Source organism: Megalobrama amblycephala, linkage group LG12 (assembly GCF_018812025.1).
Source record: "Megalobrama amblycephala isolate DHTTF-2021 linkage group LG12, ASM1881202v1, whole genome shotgun sequence".
Taxonomy (NCBI): domain Eukaryota; kingdom Metazoa; phylum Chordata; class Actinopteri; order Cypriniformes; family Xenocyprididae; genus Megalobrama; species Megalobrama amblycephala.
Window position 1 is genome coordinate 13,219,407 of NC_063055.1, and position 20,213 is coordinate 13,239,619.

General features: G+C 36.5%; 2 protein-coding genes across 2 annotated transcripts in view; one reads left to right on the plus strand and one right to left on the minus strand.

The window, feature by feature from the left end:
• Positions 1 to 2,500, plus strand: part of fcho1 (FCH and mu domain containing endocytic adaptor 1) — a 52,403-nt gene extending 49,903 nt beyond the window's left edge. The window contains 2 exon segments of the mRNA XM_048209272.1: positions 1,056 to 1,223; positions 2,041 to 2,500. Coding sequence (XP_048065229.1) covers positions 1,056 to 1,223; positions 2,041 to 2,069 — 197 coding nt within the window. The 3' untranslated portion in view covers positions 2,070 to 2,500.
• Positions 2,501 to 3,165: 665 nt separating this feature from the next.
• rfx2 (regulatory factor X, 2 (influences HLA class II expression)) overlaps positions 3,166 to 20,213 on the minus strand; it is a 37,955-nt gene continuing 20,907 nt past the window's right edge. Inside the window, 12 exon segments of the mRNA XM_048208866.1 lie at positions 3,166 to 5,150; positions 5,248 to 5,290; positions 6,697 to 6,850; positions 7,099 to 7,307; positions 7,428 to 7,577; positions 9,750 to 9,847; positions 9,963 to 10,120; positions 11,006 to 11,118; positions 17,593 to 17,711; positions 18,774 to 18,895; positions 19,603 to 19,722; positions 20,012 to 20,193. Coding sequence (XP_048064823.1) covers positions 5,026 to 5,150; positions 5,248 to 5,290; positions 6,697 to 6,850; positions 7,099 to 7,307; positions 7,428 to 7,577; positions 9,750 to 9,847; positions 9,963 to 10,120; positions 11,006 to 11,118; positions 17,593 to 17,711; positions 18,774 to 18,895; positions 19,603 to 19,722; positions 20,012 to 20,193 — 1,593 coding nt within the window. The 3' untranslated portion in view covers positions 3,166 to 5,025.

Sequence of the window (20,213 nt, forward strand, 5' to 3'; positions counted from 1 at the left end):
TCACTCATTCCTCATTCATATTTAACTCTTTCCTCTCCATCAAAGCTGTAAATTTATTTTTATTTCAGTTTTAGTTTTAGTAATTTTAGTTCATCTTCAGCTAATCTATTTCAGCAAGTTGTCAAAGCACCATTTCCAGTTTTTAAATTTTATTTCATTTCAGCTTTATTTCAATTACCGAAATCTTTTTAGTAAATTTTAGCAGTTTTAGTTAACAAGAACAATAACCAAGTCTTTGTAAGCCATATACTGTGTGTTTGTGACAAACAGACCTAAATTTAAGTCCTCATTTACTCCCAAGACAAACCATTTATGCAACATCTATAACAACAAATGCTTTTGGTTCCAACCTGTCCATATTTGATTTAACAGCAGCATACTGAGTTATAACTGAATCATTTGATTTTAGAGTGAATAATTAGGTTTTGATAAGTTTTGTTCTACACTCATGGTGCTTTTAGGACCTTCTTGAAGCAAACTGGTCATTATGTTCTGGCATTATATGGAAGATGGGGATTATTTAAAATTTCTCCTTTTAAGTTATGCAAAAAAAAAAAGCATGTGGGTTTGAATAACATACATGTCAGTAAAAAGTTTTAAAATGAAACTTCTAAAATGAAAATGTCATTATTTAAAGAGAATAAAAAATATCAGACATATAAAATGGAACTACTAAAGAATATCTAACAAATATTGATTTCTTTGAAGAAAAAAAACACTATATATAGTTTAGCGTTGGTACATCTAAGCTGAGTTTAAAGTGCTGTACTGACACAAGATGTTTTCAGCGAAAGTGGGCGGAAAAGAGGCTGTTCAGAGCAAGAGGCCAAGAAACAAACTTATGAATACTTAAGATCAGATGCAGGCCGACTGAGCATCAGGGGAGGGTTGTGAACATTTTGGAAGCAACTGCATGTTTATTAAAATATGGGCACCGTTAGGATATTTTAAGATGATCTTTTATTCGTAAAGGCTCTTGCACATATCTTAACGAGGTCTGTGATGTATACCCAAGAGCAGCTGCTGACTCTTGTGTGTGTGTTTATGGGTCTCAGGGTCTGGCACATTGTGCGCCAGTTGGCAGTGCCTGGAGGTTCCCCGCGGGCCTCCTCCGAGCCTGGCTGTGCAGTTTGTGGGATCGGGGGCCTCTTTGTCAGGCATGGACGTGGAGCTGGTGGGCAGCCGGTACCGCATGTCCCTGGTGAAGAAGAGGTTTGCCACAGGTGGGAGCCAGACCTACTTTTTGTCCTTCATAAGCAGCTCCTTTCAGTTCAGAATCGTTTATTTAGTAGGATATCTTGTTGCCATGTGTTTGCTGGTTGTTTTGGGTGATCTCTAGGGGGCTGCTTTCTTGTCCAATTCAAAACAGCCCTCTATATGAAGTCTATATTATATTTTAGTTCATAGATATTGCTCAGATCCCTCCTTCAATCTTAAGTTATATATATATATATTTTAACCAATTGCTTGGTACCATACCACACTTCTCATCCACAAGCTGAGCATTTCTAAAATGTATTTTATGGTGAAACCTACATGCATAACATTTATCATTACTTTGTGTATTTTAGCCATTTTCTACATTTTTTTTCTATTCCTGTAGCTCAAACAATAAAACAATGGATTGCAATTGCAACACCATGGTTATGGGTTCAATTCCCAGCGAAAGCATGGGAATTTGATAACCTTTTAAATGTAAGATGCATACATTTGTCAGTCAGAAGATCATTACAGGTTTGACCCATTTTTTAAACATGACCGTTTATCTTGATGTTCGCCTAATTATAACCATCACCACTTTTTGCAAAACTTTTAAACTTGAACAATCCCTTGTGCTTTTTAATATAAAGTATGATATTCACGGTATAATCTCTGAAAACAAGTTCATTGTGCTTCTCAAGTGAGTTTAAATGATGTTTGGTCATTAATTATTAGTTTTTTGCAGTGTTTTCTTGAAACAACAAATCAAGGTATAAATATAACAGCATAATGCATTTGTTGTCAAATGTCGAAATAATGTTCCTCTGTATCGTTTTACAGGAAAATATATGGCTGGCTGTTCTTTGTGAGAGGTGTTGGTGCTGCTCCAGTACCACAGAGGCACAACGTTTGCACTTTTTTAACCTACCTGGGCTGGTGGAACTGTCCATGTGCTACAGGGCTGATCCGAAGAGAGCATATTGTATATAGAGTGTGATGTGTGGGAAATACATAATACCCATAATGCATTGCTCTAGAATAAGTATGCACTAGGACTAGGGACCACAACCAGACTCTACTTTTATCTGTATAGAATTGTTTGTTCAGTGCGCAAACCACACATATATTTCAAGTTTGAAGAACTGGATGTACATTTCTTTTCATTTTTAGTGCAAATTTGTGAACGAGTAAGTATGAATATGTATAATGGATATAAAAAATTCTGACATTTATTGAAAAAAAATTGTCTTATGTTGCGAAAAAGAACAAAGATTTACTATTAAAAAAACAAACAAGTCTATTTGTGATTTTTTTCTTTTCTTTTTTAACTTTAGACGAAAATTCTGTCATTAATTACTCACCCTCATGTCATTCCACACCTGTAAGACCTTCGTTCATCTTCGGAACACAAATTAAGATAATTTTGATACATTTTTTTTATCCCCCATAGAAAGCAACAAAATTACCACATTCAAGGTTAAAATAGTCAACGTGACTACAGTGGTTCAACCTTAATGTTATGAAGAGATCCAGAATACTTTGTGCACAGAAACAAAAATAACTTTGTTCAACAATATCCTCTCTTCTGTGTCATTCTCCTATTCTGTTTACATTCAGCGCTTCCAGGTTTTATGCCAGAACGCCGGCTCAGTATTGGACAATGTTATGAAGAGACAAGATTACGCTGTTTAAGGTTGAACCACTGTAGTCACGTTGATTATTTTAACTATGTTTTTACTACTTTTCTGGACCTTGAATGTGGTAATTACATTGCTTTCTATGGGGGATAAAAAAAAACCACCTCAGATTTCATCAAAAATATCTTAATTTGTATTCTGAAGATGAACAGGTCTTACGGGTGTGGAACGACATGAGAGTGAGTAATTAATGATGGAAATTTCATTTTTGGGTGAACTAACCCTTTAGGAGTTCATTACAAAGCAAGCAGTTAGTCTGAGACAAAAGTGGTTTACACAAATTTATTACACTTTTTACCAGTACAAAATACAGTTGAACTAAGCAGTTGAGGCTAAATAAAGATATTTTAAAGACACAAAAATAAGGTATCAATATAGTAGTGAGAAGAATTGCAGCTACCTCCATAAAAATAATCCTCAGCCAGAAGCTTTAAAACAGCATTACAAAAAGAAAAAAAAAAATCTTCCCAAAAGCACACAACAGGCAAAGAACCATGACAGGCGTTAAAGTACAGAGCCTGACACTCACAACCAACCACAGTGAGAAAACATCCGCCAATCACTTCTCAGAAACAAACACAAAACAGCTAGTAGAAATGAAGTTCATCTTTGTAAATAGCAGAGAGGGACATGTAGGGTGCCCGTTACGGGCCGCTACCAGGCACCGGAAAAGATCCCAACCGGGGTTCAGCACAAAATCTTCAAAAACAGATTATGTATCCTGAAAATAATAAATCTCCTGAAAATGTTTCCAGCTTTACGTCAGCTAAATGGGCACATAGTTTCCATTAAAAGCGTGAAAACTAAAACATCAGATGTACAGCACCAGGTAACGAGGCGTATCTGTAAGAATCTGCATATTCTGTTACTAGACGTGTCTATTTTTGGGTTTTCTACGTCTTCTAGAAAAGGCTTAGTGAGATGTGGCGTTTTATAGACGTTTTTAGCTATTAACGTAGCGTTTACGTTTTTTGCTTATTACATATACACAATATCTACTTAAATATGTTATGCAAAGAAATTCTTTTAATCTTAATTTAAAAAAAAAAAAAAAAAGCTCAGGTACATATGTTCGTTTTTAATAAAAACGACACACAACTAGTCATAACCTGGTGAGTGCAGACTCACTTCCAGTTACTTCAGAAGGCCTTGTGTACAGATGCACGCTCACGCACAGGTACGTTCAATATATCGACAAATCACCGAGGCTCTTTTTAACCACTGCAAACAACTAAGAACTCATCAAATAACTACAAAACTAGACCAAAAAGTTTCACAAACCATTTTTGGTGGAAACTGCTTTGCTCGGGTTGATCCAGAACAGAGCAGTAACCATCAACACAGTAGGCGTATGTACATCCTGAAGCTTTCGAACGAGAATGGGGTGCTTTCAGGGCAACCGATTGGAACAAACAGTCGAATAATCTCTTTTATAGTGATTTTTATAAAACGTATTATTAAAAGTTAACTCGTTAGAACTAAAAACTGTTGAGGTATAGACTAGGCATCTCATATGGCCAGGGGTTTATTTACAAAACGGCTGGAATGGAGCGTTCTCCATCCGTTTCGATGTGGAAAGGCTTTGCATGTGCAGCAGGTTTGGGTCGACGCTGCGATGCAGCTGAACGGGCGGCTTTGGGGTCAGCAGGTTGCATCTACGCCTGAGGAACCGCGAGGAAACGGCCGAGGCAGAAAGTCTAAAAATGTGACCATCTTTAAAAAAGGTGCTTTAGACACATCTGAGGTTCTGAGACGATACATTCATTCTGCGGTTAGAGGCACAGCCGAGGAAACGACAGAACGAGAGAAAGTCAAAGAGAAAGAGAGAGAGAGAGACAGTTCTGCTCTAGTGTTTCTTTTCTCATCTAAGGCACTGAAAGACTATGGCACATGAAATAACACATCACAAAACCAGCACGTTCTTGATTCACAGTCGCAGAAAACCTAAAGGCGAGAGAGAGAGAGAGAGAGACACTGACCCTAAACAGACCTACGTACCCTCAAGATAAAGAAAACCTCACGGCTAAGCGTTAGCTTCGCCACCGGCAGCCGTCTGTACACACACACACACACACACATAAGAATGTGGTGGTCCGGCTGGGTCTGGGGTGAGGCTGACGCTCTGCTCTTAGATCTCCTGCAGGGAGTGACTGATCTCAATTCTCTCTCTCTTCACCGCCGGTTCGCTCATACTCCTCTCGCTCATCCTCGACATGTCTCCATCGCTGGCCAGATCGTCTGAGAATGAGGCATCTGGGAAAGGAAAGGAGAAGGATGTTGGAATACAGAGCAGAGGAACCTTCCAAATGAGAGAGAAAAAAAAAAAATTGTTGGCATCAAAATCCGTTACCTTTCTCCATGAGTGATGGCATCATTGAACTGAGGTCACTGAACTGAAAATGTAAAGAAAAGACAACTTTAAAATTTTTATGATGCATTTTTGTATTGTATTACATTTTATAAAACATTTAGTTCCTGTCCTTGATTCGGATTGGTCAATAGCTGTGTTTTATTCACGATAAAACCCAATGGTTCTGTGCATCACTACACAACACCCTTAGCAACCACTCTTAGCAATGTAAACATATGTTTTTTCTCATTGTTCATTGAATCTTACTGTATTATGTAGAACTAGAAGAGTATTGTGAGAAAAAGATTGATTGAGTGAGTTTATTACCTGCATTCAGATTTAGTATTATCCTTCATGTCAGTCCTATGTTCATAATAAAAAATCTGTTTAAATGTCCAATGTATTATCTTGTCCTTTTAACAGTTAAGGGTTTTCCCATGACTGACAGTGCTAGTCAAAGCATTTTTCACTTGCGTCTTGTTCCATGTTCACAACAATTCTGTCTTCTGTCAATCTCTAAAAGTCTTCACTACTGACTGACACACTCATAAAGACAGTCTTTGCCGCCATCTAATGGCGTAATAATGTAATTTCTGTTGCTGTTCACGGTCAGGGACTATTTTGTCCGGCGGAAGGTAGGTTTTTAGTGATTTTCCTTCATGAAAGCTGCATTGATATTTTTGGCTTTAATATTTGTATTGTGTAGTAACCGTTTTATAAAAGCAATAAGGTACTCGAGGCTAGTGCTGTATCGTGAATAAGTCACGGCTGAAGGGGTTGCAGTCACGACTCGAAACAACGCCCTTCACGATACAGCACAGCCTCTCGTACCTTACTGCTTACATAAAACTAAAAATAACATTGATCTAAAAATTAAAATGTTAAACAAATTCAATATTTATTATGTCAAAATGATTTAGTAAATTTCAACATTTTTTCTCAAAAATAAAAATGTACCAAATATTAGTGTACTTTGATAATTAGTTAGACAAAAGTGTAAGGTAAATATCACAAGCATTTTTTTTGGTATTAATTATTTAAATAATTAATTATATCTCTATCTAGATATTTATAATATAATATAATATAATATAATATAATATAAATTATTATTAATATTAATGTGTAGATAGATAGATACAAAAATGTAAAATGTCACTTCCGCCTCGGAAGGCGGAATACATCATCTGAAATGTGTTGGAATGGACGATTTAGAAAAATAATACTTTGATGGCGCATATTTATATATACTGTATATATGCTCTTGGACATTGTTATTTAAATAAACTAGCCTTTTTCAGCGGTGAAAAGTGTGTATTCAGGGAGTTTATTTTCTTAGTCCACAGGGCCAAAAGAAACACATGCATGAGCTCAACACTAAACACAAGCAGTTAGATTAATGCGTGAAAGTCTGAAATATTAAACCATGGAGTGGCCAGATCTCCTCACCTCCCCCATGACAGCAATGGGCGTCTCTCCGGTTGCATGGGCGACACGGTGTTCTACCAAATAGAACATGTATTCATCATAGAGCAGACGGATGAGGTGGAAGGAGCCAAAGCTGGCGGCCGAGCGCAGAGTCAGATCTCTGATCACCATGGAGCTGTAACCAGGGCAACAGAGAGTTTCATTACAAACTACCACAACAAAACCACAACACCCGCCACACTTAGAGAAGCCACAGATTAAAGCGCTGGTTTCAATCAACTCTCTTCACAAGATCGGTTGTTGTAAAACTGTGTCTGTTAAGAGGCCTGATGAAATTTAAATGGAAGTGAAATAAATGTAATTAAAAACGGTATTATTTGAGAAGAAAGAGCCCATCGAGTGTTTTTATAGAGAGCCTCGTACCTGTAAAAGGACCACTTGAGCAGGAACTGGCGTGCAGCGCGAGGGAAGCTGGGACTGCCATCGAAGGGTTTCAGCACCTGGTTGACGACGTTATCCAGCCAGGCGGCCCACTGATCCAGAGAGCTCTGCTGCTGCAGGGTCACCTTAAAGTCTTGCTCCAAACGCTGGACGACACTCTCATCACACTGGCACACCCAGGACGCCTGCTCCTGTGACAAACACACACACTCAGAGTGAGCCGAGAATCAACACACACGCCTTATAACCTCCATGATGAACCTGAAGCAGGAAGGCAAAGTCCAGCAGATGGTGCAAAGAGAGAGACAGACCTGCACGTTAGCAAAGTCCACTCTGTTGAGGTCGCTGAGCATCTGGTTGATCTGTGAGGTGTTCTGCAGGACGGCTCGAGCCGCCTGAGCCAGATGATTCAGAGAGGTGTAACGGCGCAAGGTCTGCGCAAACGCACTCACAACTGCAGCCTGCGCAGACGACAAAACCTTGTGAGCATTAACCACTTGATTAACACAAAAATATCTAACCCTCACATCCTGTATGGTCAGTAACCAGGGTTACACAGTTCACTTCCGAAGCACACATACAAAAACGTTCACACGGTCATAGGTACAATCCACAAGCAATGTTTTAACACAAAATGTTTTATTCAAAAGTTTGGGGTCAGTCATTTTTTGTTGTTGTAATTAATACTTTTAATCAGTGAAGATACAGTACTTTTGTGGGTAAGTACATTGTAAGTACATTGAAAGCTCACTCACTAAAATAAAGTGCAAACAAAATATCTTTACTGAGTAATGTAAGGTTACTACATGGGCTAAAGGATTAGTTCACTTTAAAATGAAAATTTTCTCAAGCTTTACTCACCCTCAAGCCATCCTAGGTGTTTATGACTTTATTCATTCTGATAAACACAATCAGAGATATATTAATAAATATGCTGACGCATCCAAGCTTTATAATGGCAGTGAACGGGGGCAACGAATTTGAAGCTCAAGAATGTGTCTTCATCCACATTCATCCATCATAAACATACTCCACACGACTCTGGGGGTTAATAAAGGCCTTTTGAAGTGAAGCCATGTGTTTGTGTAAAATAAATATCCATATTTAACAAGTTATAAAGTAAAATAACTAGCTTCCACTAGACCGCCTTCCGTTATGCTTGTTTCGTAAGTTGAATAGAGAAGGTGTAGGACGTAGCGTAAGTGTTTTGAACTGGGTGAGGTGTTACACTTTCTTCGTAAGTAGAATACGGAAGGCGGTCTGGCGGAAGCTAGATATTTTACTTCATAACTAAATATGGATTTTTTTTTTTTTTACACAAACGCATCACTTCGCTTTAGAAGGCCTTTATTAACCCCCTGGAACCGTGAGGAGTATGTTTATTATGGATGGATGCGCTTTCTTGAGCTTCAAACTTGTTGGTCCCATTGACTGCCATTATAAAACTTGGACGCATCAGAATATTTATTAATATACCTCCGATTGTGTTCATCAGAAAGAAGAAAGTCATATACACCTAGGATGCTTGAGGGTGAGTAAAGCTTGGAGTAATTTTCATTTTAAAGTGAACTAATCCTTTAAGGTTAGGTTTAGGGGTAGGTTCAGGGTTAGTACCTAGTTAATGTCATTACTACAATAAGTACATAGTATGTAGATGTGAATCAGGACTGTAAAATAAAGTGCTACTGATATTTATGTTACAGTAGATTTGGTAACACATTTTGTTACATGTACATACTGTAGTAGTAACAGTAAATTAAGCATAATTAAACACAACTAGCCCTAAACCAAACCCTTATCCTAACGCTAACCCTATAGTAAGTGCCTGTTGTTAATAATTATTACTCAGTACTTAAATGTATAATTACACTGTAACACAGACACCTTCAAATATAGTGTTACCAAAGATTACTATTTCAACTTAATTCCCTTTTGAAATAAACATTGTTGAAAACGGATTTCAACATTGAAAATACTACTACTACTACTACTACTACTACTACTGCTACTGCTACTGCTACTACTACTTATAATAATAATAGTTGTTTCTTGAGCTTTAAATCAGGACATTAGAATGGTTTCTGAAGGACCATGTGACACCGAAGTAAAAAAAAAAAAAAAGACCATCCAAGTAATAAAATTACATTTGAAAATATATTAAAAAAGAAACAATTGATAACTGAAATTATTTTACAACATTACTGTTTTTACTGTATTTTTGATCCAATAAATGCAGCTTTGGTGATTTTAAGAGACTTTCAAAAACAAAATCTTACTGACCTCAAACTTTTGAATAACAGAGTACAGAATTATATTATTGCATTATTATATATATATATATATATATATATATATATATATATATATATATATATATATATATATATATATATATATATATATATATATATATATATATATATATATATATGTCATTATTATAGAATTGCATTAACAAAAAAAATTACAATTTAGAATTTTATACATTAATAATATAAATTTGATAATAATGATTTAAAATTTTCAGATTTTTAGAACTTCTGCTTCTTGGAATTTTGTCTGCTTTAGCCAGCTTCGGAGAACATTTTCAGCACTTTTATCCTTTAAGTTAGGTCAGAAACACACGCACACACCTTAGTACGGACAATCTCCTGTGGGAAGTCAGTCATGGCTGAGGTCAGCCACCCCTCTAGACTCTTAGCGAAGTTTCTGATAGCTTGAGTGAGGGTGCCTGCAGGATCACATTTCCCATCAGTCATGCACTCAAAGATTCTGCTTACAATATAGCAGCAACACTGACCCTGGAACAGGTCACAGCAAGTGTGTGTAGAAGTAGAAATACTAACTGGGAACAGGCCGCAGTACATCAGGGATGAGGATCTCCACAAGTGCCTGATACAGGATGTGATCACAGCTCCTCATCCACTGTTTGATTGGCTCATATTTACACAGAGCGATCAGCTTCTCTCTGGGGAATCCTCTGATGTCCTCCACATCCTCTTCACTGCACAATATACAAACACACATTTGTTCAGGCAGAAATCCCTTTGTTTCAAGTGTATTAGGATAAACAGAGCAAAACTTTTATTTGATTGTAAAATATATAAACAGGCTGCATCTTTTACAATAATATATTTACTTATTTTACAAACATTTGAAAAAGGCTTCAATGTTTCACTCAGAGAGTGCAATACCTACACTACCATTCAAGATTTTTGTTCTTTTTTTTTAAGAAAATACTTTTGTTCGGCAAGGACACATTAAATTGATCAAAAGTGACAGTAAAGACATTTATAATGTTACTGAAGATTTCAGTTTCAAATAAATTCTGGTTTTCTTTTTAAATAATCATAGAATTCTTCAAAAATGTTATGTTATGTTTCCACAAAAATATTAAGCAACACAACTGTTTTAACATTGATAATAATAATAAATATTACCTGAGCACCAAATCAGCATATTAGAAGGATCATGTGACACTGAAGTCCAGAGTAATGATGCTGAAAATTCAGCTTTGCCATCACAGGAATAAATTATGCATTTTACATTTTAAAATATATTAAAATACAAAACAGTTCATTTAAATTGTAATAATATTTCAAATATTACTGTTTTTACTGTATTTTTGATCTAATAAATGCATCCTTGGTGAGCATAAGAGACTTCTTTCTAAAAGACAAAATCTTACACTTTTGAACAGATTAAAAAAAAAAGAAAAAAAAAAAAAAAGAAATTATTATTATATTATATTATATTATATATATTATATATACACGTTTGTTTTGATGACTTTTCCAAACTGAAAATCACAATTTTAAAATTTCTAGACACTTCCAGGTTTTCCATGACTGTGGAAAAAACTGTATGAAGGTTTGTATGGATATGGCACCTGTTAGGAATGGTAGTGGCTCCGTCACTAGATGGCGCTGTTGAATACCAAAAGGTCTGCCATAGCTTCTCTATGAGATGGAACTGCAAGTTCATCACTACGTCCAGAGTCGCCTGACAGAGAGAAATCAGGTTTATGAGCATCGTTTAAACAAGCTTCCATGCATTAAAACACTCAAACAGGAAAACGGTTCCCCCTGATATTTCAAATGCAAGTCTGACATTTTTAACTACTATAAAAACAAATGATTTTGGAACAAAAACACTGATGAGTGATGTCAATTTTTGGGCTGTAACAATATCTTGAGAAGCTCCCACGTGAGTTATGAGAGTTACATTTTTGAGATAAGTGTGCTCCTTCATTCTGAGCGCCTTTTGTTTTTCCTGTTGGCATATTAGACAACGAGATCATCTCGAGTGCAGCCCACTCACATCCATCTCGCAGTTTAAATTATGAAAACAGCCAGTACTCATTCAGAAGCACCCATCTTGAGAGGAAACCACCTTCTTATATAAACAGTTTAATAGTTACACAACACAATCCACATACAGCAACTTTCATCTACATCTTATATTCTGTTTTAGGTCCAAAAAAAGGAACTTTAGTCCTTGTGGTGGGGATGGTATTTCAGCAAACTGTGACATGCAGAAATAAAAGTAAGTGTTAGTGCTTTGGTGGAGAGCAGAAGTGAGAGTGTGGTGAGTTCGCTGTGTGTTTGTCTCAGAGTGATTCACACTCGGCTCTCAGATTCTCCTCGATGAGGACACACTCTTGTATCCAGTTACACGCACCCCCCACCCCCTTCCTCCCCCCCCCCGCCAGTCACATGCTATGTTTTGGCTTCCACAGCCAGGTCACCATGGCAACCTTGTTTACCGTTGCCCCAGCAACAGTTCAAACACAGCACTCCAAAACAAAAAAAAGAAAATTCTCTTTCCTAGACAAACAAGCTTTCTCACCTTGGTCACAAGAGAGGAAAAGCACTATAGTATTGCATCTAGAGGCCAAGTTGATGATTTTTAAAGTTTACTGCACTTGTGAACTCTGAAAGATCTGTTTTATAAAGTCAAATCCTATCTCAGGCAGCACTAAAGCTCTGACTTCCTTAAATGTATCAGCACTCTGCACCTACTTACGAGTTTGAAGAACATAATGTAACATGTTTGAACGAATTTGGTCAAATTAAAAATGGATATATTGGGCAGTCTTTCTTTTTCATTGCCACTAGAAACTTTTTAGCTCTAGTGCAAAAAATGAAGAATGAAATGACGCTTTGTTGTTTACTTTGTTTTGTATTTTTAGCCCTGTCCACATGAAAGTTCATTTGTCTAAATTCCCACTGCATATACAGGTGCTGGTCATATAATTAGAATATTGTGGAAAAGTTCATTTTTTTTATTGTAAATTATTTTTAAAAATGAAACTTTCATATATTCTAGATTCCCTACATGTAAAGTAAAACATTTCAGAAGTTTTTTTTTTAATTTTGATGATTAGAGCATACAGCTCATGAAAGTCCAAAATCCAGTATCTCAAAATATTAGAATATTTCCTAAGATCAATCAAAAAACTGGATTTTCAAAACAGAAAAGTTCAAGTTCTTTAAAGTATGTTCATTTGTACACTCAATACTTGGTCGGCAGCACATATTACAGCAAATGATTTGCTCCTAGCACAAATTACAGCATCAGTGAAGTGTGGCATAGAAGTGATCAGCCTGTGGCACTGCTGAGGCACTATTGAGCCTTCAGATCATATGTATATTGTTGGATCAACTGTTTCTCATCTTTCTCTTGAAAATATCCCATAGATTCAGGGGTCAGGCATGTTGGCTAGCCAATAAAGCACAGTAATATCATGGTCAGCAAACCACTTGGAAGTGGTTTTTGCACTGTGGGCAGGTGCTAAAGTCCTGCTGGAAAAGGAAATCAGCATCTCCATAAAGCTTGTCAGCAGATGGAAGCATAAAATGCTCCAAAATCTCCTGGAAGATGGCTGCATTGACTTTGCACTTGATAAAACACAATGGACCAACACCAGCAGATGTCACTGCCCCCCAAATCATTACTAACTTCAGAAACTTCCCACTAGACTTCAAGCAGCTTGGATTCTGTGCCTTTCCAGTCTTCCTTCAGACTCTGGGACCATGATTTCAACATGAAATGCAAAATTTACTTTTATCTGAAAAGAGGACTTTCGACCACTGTTCACTGTCCAGTTCTTTTTCTCCTTAGCCCAGGTAAGATGCTTCTGATGTTGTTTCTGTTTCAGAAGTGGCTTGGTAGTCCTTTTCCTGAAGATGTCTGGGTGTGGTGACTCTTGATGCGCTGACTCCGGCTTCATTTGACTCATTGTGAAGCTCTCCCAAGTGTCTGAATCAGCTTTACTTGACAGTATTCTCAAGCTTGTGGTCATCCCTGTTGCTTGTGCACCTTTGCCTACCCTATTTCTTCCTTCTAGTCAACTTTGCATTTAATATACTTTGATACATCACTCTGTAAACGGCCACCACATTCAGTAATGACCATCTGTGACTTACTCTCTTTGTGGAGGGTGTCAATGATTGTCTCCTGGACCATTACCAAGTCAGCAGTCTTCCCCATTAGTGTGGTTTCAAAGAACAAGAGATACCCGGAATTTATACTGTAGGGATGGTCATTTAATGAAACTCAAATGTAAATATTCTAATATTTTGAGATACTGGATTTTGGACTTTCATGAGCTGTACATTCTAATCAACAAATTAAAAAAAAAAAAAAAAAAAAAAAAAAAAAAACACTTTTGAAATGTTTTACTTTACATGTAGGGAATCTAGTATAAATGAAAGTTTCATTTTTTTTAAATAATTTACAATAAAAAAAAATGAACTTTTTCAAGATATTCTAATTATATGACCAGCACTTGTAGTTGTGTATCAACTAGTGCTGTCAAATCAATTAATTTTGTAAATATATAATGTGATAGTTTACAAATATAAGTTTTTATGTGACATATCAGGACACAAATTTGTATAATGACATTGGTATGACATAGGTATTACAAGGAGAGGGTGACTTATGAGGACATTACCCCATGTCCCCATTTTTCAAAAGGCTTATAAATCATACAGAATGAGTTTTTTTTGAGAAAGTATAAATGTGTACAGTTTTCTGTGATGGGTAGGTTTAGGTGTAGGGCAATAAAATACGGTTTGTACAATATAAAAACCATTACACCTATGAAATGTCCCCACAATTCACAAAAACAATGTGTGTGTGTGTGTGTATATATACACACACACACACATATTTGGGTCATTGACGAATAAGGTTTTTAAAAGTGTAAAAAAAAACTAAAAAAAAAAACTAATGGAGACATATTTAATTTTGAAGTTCAAAATTTGTTTTTGTTTGAAGTTGACAATGAGATTATGTGGTTTTTATAATCAATTAATACTGCTTTTGTCATTTTTTACAAGATGGACAAAATTTGTCCATTTTGTCCAAACAAAGTCATTCGGTTAAACCAAAAATTCGGTTTTACCAAATGACACTTTTGGTTATACCGAATGACGATATTTTCAAACAATGCTAACAGACTGATATCTAGCTAGCTAGCAAAAGGACAATCAAACATTTTATATTTAGTATAAGTTTTTAAAACATTATAACATTTTTAACATTTTATAGCGGTTGTACCAAAAGACCTGATGTTTCGGGACGCAAGTGAAAACATGAATTTTTCAAATAGTTAAGAGAGAGTTAGTTACTTTGCTTCATGACCATGTGGTCCTTTGCAGGTGTCTGAATGATGTCACAGCCTGTCACATGATATTGAACACATGACTTGATCCAAAATGGTCCCTTTATATTGGTTACTCCGAATGACATCAATGAAATTCATTCTTTCTCATAACAAAGCAATTACTTCACATAATTTTAATATCATTTTGCATTATGTTGATATATGATGTTATCAAATCATGCCAGAATAAAAAAATATATACATATATTACATGTTAAGATAATTTAAATCACAAATGAAATGGCTGTATTGGCCTTTGGACGGTTAAACCCAATGACATTTTGACACTTCAAAATCTTTAAAACACCTTTATATGTAGCAAAATATAATTAAAACCTTTTGGATTCAACAAAAGCGATCTAGCTATAGTACCTTACATACTTTGGATGTCATATCTTTGTTTTTTATTATTATTAAGGCCTTTGGACAAAAAAAATGACCCGTCACGTCATTGACCCATTTACAAACTTTATGTTAGATGCGATTAGTCAGTGATTTGACAGCACTAATATTAACAATACTAAGAGAGTTAGAATGAAAGATGCTCAGAACGCAGAATTATTTCCATTTGAATGTGAGAAGTTCACTCAGTTCACGTTGCGATAAAACTCTAGTTTGGTGTTGCAGAAATCACACACTTGACTTTTATGCTTTACCAGCAACAAATGAACTTATTTTTCAGTAGTGAGGAACACGCAAAGACCCACAGATGGGCACAGATGGATGGCAAAGATCCTGCTGGATGAAAGGTTAATTGGGAAGACTGAAAACTCCTAGTCTGAGGGATGAAAGAAGCCCTGGAACAAAAAGGTATGCAGTGGACGGGGAGGGACAGAAACCGAGATCGAGAGAAAGAGAGCTCGAACGTGGCAGAAATGACATTAAAAGTGAGAGCTAGGAAATGAAGATGGGACGAGTCCATCTGTCAGAATATTGAGAGCAGTGCTACACTCTGACTGTAATGAGACCAGACGCTTTCTGAAAGTAAAACTCAAGAACACGTCAAACTAGAAACTCCGTCAGCAGAAAGAACGAGAGGGAGGAGGAATACTAAGAAAAAACCCATCAACAGCTTTTTCACAGTTCCTTATTGCAGGGAGCTACACTGCTGCGAACATAAATTAAGTGCTATTTATTCTTCCAATAAAACACTCTGAAACTGAAAGTAAAACCGAGAGAACGAGGGTGTTGCCATTCAAATTGTTCTATACAAGGTAACAAGGGAAGGGAAGAAATCTAATCCACTCCAAAAAAACAATCTCAAAACACTTCCTTTTCCAGCGCACATGGAATAGTGAAAATTTAGTATTCATGAAAGGAAGAAACTCCTTAATCAACCAACTTCTGAAGATAACAAACAGACACAGAGAGAACAGAAATGTTTCTATTTTTAAAAGCTACAATCCTTTGCAAAGCACCATGTATGTTGTCCTACGCCTGCACCACGCTGTTTGTCCTACGCCTTCCCTATTCTATTTATGGAAAAAAAATGGAACTGGCGCTGCGTTTGTTCCGTAAGTAGAATAGGGAAGGCGTAAGACATACAGCGTAAGCTTTTTGAAGTACAAAAGTGTGGTTTTAGCGGAAGCACTTACAAAGGCGATCATTTGTTTATATAAAGCGTATACATTTACATTTTTTTTCGAAAATGACCAATCGTTTCACTAGATAAGACCCTCATTCCTCGTCTGGTATCGTTTAAAACCCTGTGAAGCTGCATTGAAACTGTAATTTTGACCTTCAACCATCTAGAGGCCATTGAAGTCCACTATAAGGAGAATAATCCTGGAATGTTTTCATCAAAAACCTTAATTTCTTTTGGACTGACGAAAGAAAGACATGAACATCTTGGATGACATGGGGATGAGTAAATTATCAGGAAATTTTATTTGAAAGTGGACTAATCCTTTAAGTAGAAGAATTGTGTTGCTTAATATTTTTGTGGAAACCAGAATACACTTTTATTCCGGATTTTTTGAGGAACTGAAAATTCTAAATAACAGGATTTATTTGAAAAATATATATTTTTAAAAAATAGTATATAAATAAATGATGCGCCAGCCATGCTGGGGTTCAAGCAAACTCTCAGGCTGTTCTGACCAGTTTTCAAAATCTTCAGAAATCACAGAACAGAATTAAACAATTATAAAATGAATAAATGTGTAATTAAATATGATGCAGTTAACACATTCATTCTGACAGAGACTGTGAGACAAATATTCACAGTTTGTGAATGAACATTGTTCATACAAGGTCATTATCTGAGAGATGTTGTGCAGGTGCTTGGTTTTCCTTATTCTAGCTTCCTGTAAGAACAAGGCTCACATTCATGATGGAAAACATGTGATACATTGTTGCAAGAAAACAGCCTTGGTTAGATTAGTGTAACTATTTGCTGTGGTATATTTCATTCATTATTGTATTTCTTTAACATTGTTTTTATTCAATAATCTTACATTTTTGTGCACTTGATATGATATGTACTCTTATTCTGATTCATTCATTTACATATTTAGATCATTTAATTTTTACTTAATATTTTTGAATTATTAAAAGATTTGAAGTTGTAATAAGCACGGAATAACAAAGAATTTTAATTTCCTCTGGTATATGGGATAGTTTATCTTTGCTAGAGTGTCTCTATTATTTTCTAAAGATAGCTGTTAAGAAGTTGCTTCCTTTCCCTGCGACACTGTTCCCTCCACTGGGAGCTCTCATAATAAAGGAAGATTTGCATGTTTGCAAATGTGCCTTGAATAAAAATTTGAAAGAAAAACAACAAACAAACAAAAATAGTGCAGTACCTCACAATGAATCCTGTAGTTGCTCTGTAGTTTTTTCACATCGTTCACGCTAATTGGCTCAGGCAGAGGACACGAGCCCAGATCAGGTGAAGGGAAGGGGGGAAGGACATGAGACACATCTGCCAAAATACACACAGCGCAACCAAGTAGTTAGACTTGAATCTTCTTGTGCATGTATTCAGAAACTTTTTGATGTGCTTGTAGGTAAATTCTAATCAATTCTATTAAAAGTAGAAAAATGTATAAAACAAACAAACAAGATAACTGAAGTAAAATGATTATTGCACTCCATCCAGCGGTGCGCTTTTGTTCCTCCCTAAAAGCCCAAACTTAACATCCAACTCAGCCAAAATAAGTAAGTGTTGTAAAATGCAATCTACTGTTGCTAAACTGCGGGACATGTTTAAACAGTATTATTAAAAGCGTATTAAGCTGCAAAAGAGACACTGTTCCCCAGGCGGCTTTCTGTGTGCACGCTTCGAGTCGGAGCCAAACGCAGATAAGCAAATGGGCTACAGATACGCACCTAAACGTGTCGTGTACACGAAAAAATTTCAAAATGCCGTTTTGGAGAGTGTTCACGTAAACCTGTCTTAAGTAACAGTGTGAGAAACACAGTTGAAAAAGATAACGCGTGTGTAACAGTATATTGGATCCGTGCATTAGCTCTTAAAGTGACAGCAAATATATACCTGATATACCTGCTGCAGTCTGTCATTAATGATAGTCAAACAACAAAGGAAAAATCACTCACTTATCTTGACTGAATAACTTAAGTAGTTTTAATAAGGATTAACCTATATAGGCCCCGTTTACACTAGTGCATTTTCGTTTTAAAACGCATAACTTTTGCTACGGTTAGGCCTGTTGTTTACACTACTCCGCCGTTTTCAACCCCCTGGCTTTGTAATCATTTTTAGCAGCCATTGTACAGTTAAACTTAAATACTGCAGCTAACTACATGAGCAAAAGGCAACTGTTTACAATTGTGTGTGCATGAACGGTCATGTGACGTGTTTTCAGTCATGTGGTGTAGACGGAGATCATTTCTGAAACGCTGTGGAAACGCCAGTGTTAATCTTGATTTCAATATTGACCAAATATAATCGTGATTATCATTTCTGCCATAATCAAGCAGCCCTTGTACTAATGTATTAAATCATGTCATAGAGGAGGTTTACCAATGTACTGCTGGTGATGCTGGCTCTGGGCCGCCACGCTCTGCTCAGGGGTACTGGACGAATGCTGGGAGCCGCTGTTTAGACTGTCCCCCATCCCATCCATCTTGTGAAAGGGCTTAAACCTGGACACAGGAAATACCAACAGAAGGACTAAATGTAGAATTCACTACTGGGGATTACAGAGGATATGACTAAGCGAGAAAGAGAAGATCATTTTCCGTCAGGCTGTGTCCAATCTGAAGGTATTCTGTCCATTTCCAATGCCAAAACAAATCTGATAGTTTTGAACCTGAATCACTAACGTCAGAAACCAGAGGTAAGCATAACGTTTTAAAAAGAACAACAACATTTTTCATTAATAAGATAGAAAAAGGTATTTTAATCATGTGTGAATTGATCAATAAGAATTATTATTATAAATAATATCAATATAATTTATTCCCTATTAATTTTCTCACACCTGCATCAATTGTAGCTACATATATAATTTTGTAATAATTAAATTAATAATTAATACTAATTCATACTGAATACATTTAATTATTTTCAACGTTTAATTAAGTTTGCAAAACCCACGCTGGGATCTCTGTGTCTGAATGGAGATAAAACTCGAGTGTGAGTGTCCATCTATTCAGCCAGTGTGGGAAATAATTAGAAAAGGATTTAATGAATCAAAAAAAAAAAAAAAAAAAACCTTAAAAGCTCTAGCAGGATCTGAACAATTGAGTGAGACATGCACACAAACAAACACAGATCCTGATGGCAAAGAAGACTTGGATATGTAGATTGCATGCAAGTGAGAAGGAGAGAGGGGGGATGTTTATATCACCTCTGTTTCTGATGGACAGGTTGTTGTCTCATTGCCATGTACTGCGTGTCCTCCTGCAAGCGGTTGAGAGGCGAGTCAGGCTTTAGACGAATGCCATAATAATGGTATTTTGAGTTTCCCCTGAGACACACACATAGACGAAATGAGCCATCACATTTTTTATTCCAGCAACGACACACCACAATTTGAGACTGAACGTCATTTATTTCAGACAATCATCTCATGATCATTCTTTAAGTATTAGACGAGTGTCTGCAGCAAATCCACTCAATGTTCTTCTCTGTTCTCCTGTGGTTTCAAGATTGTGCTTTTCTTTTGAGAGCGGATAAGCTGTAGAAGTACTTTTACAGCTTATAGATTATAGATTTATCGTTTATAGATTAGCTGTATTTGTGGGGTGTAGTCTGACCTGGTGCCAAGTCTGCGTGTGCGAAGGCCCATGAAGACAGAGCGGATGAGTTTGCCAAAAGAGGCGGCATTAACCGGATCCAGTTTTTGCTCCTGACAGTGTCTCAGGTAGTGGTTATAGAGAGAGCTGCGTGGCAGACTCACACCCTCAGCCGTCTCATAATTATCCAGCAACCACTGCAACTGCACACACACACGCAACA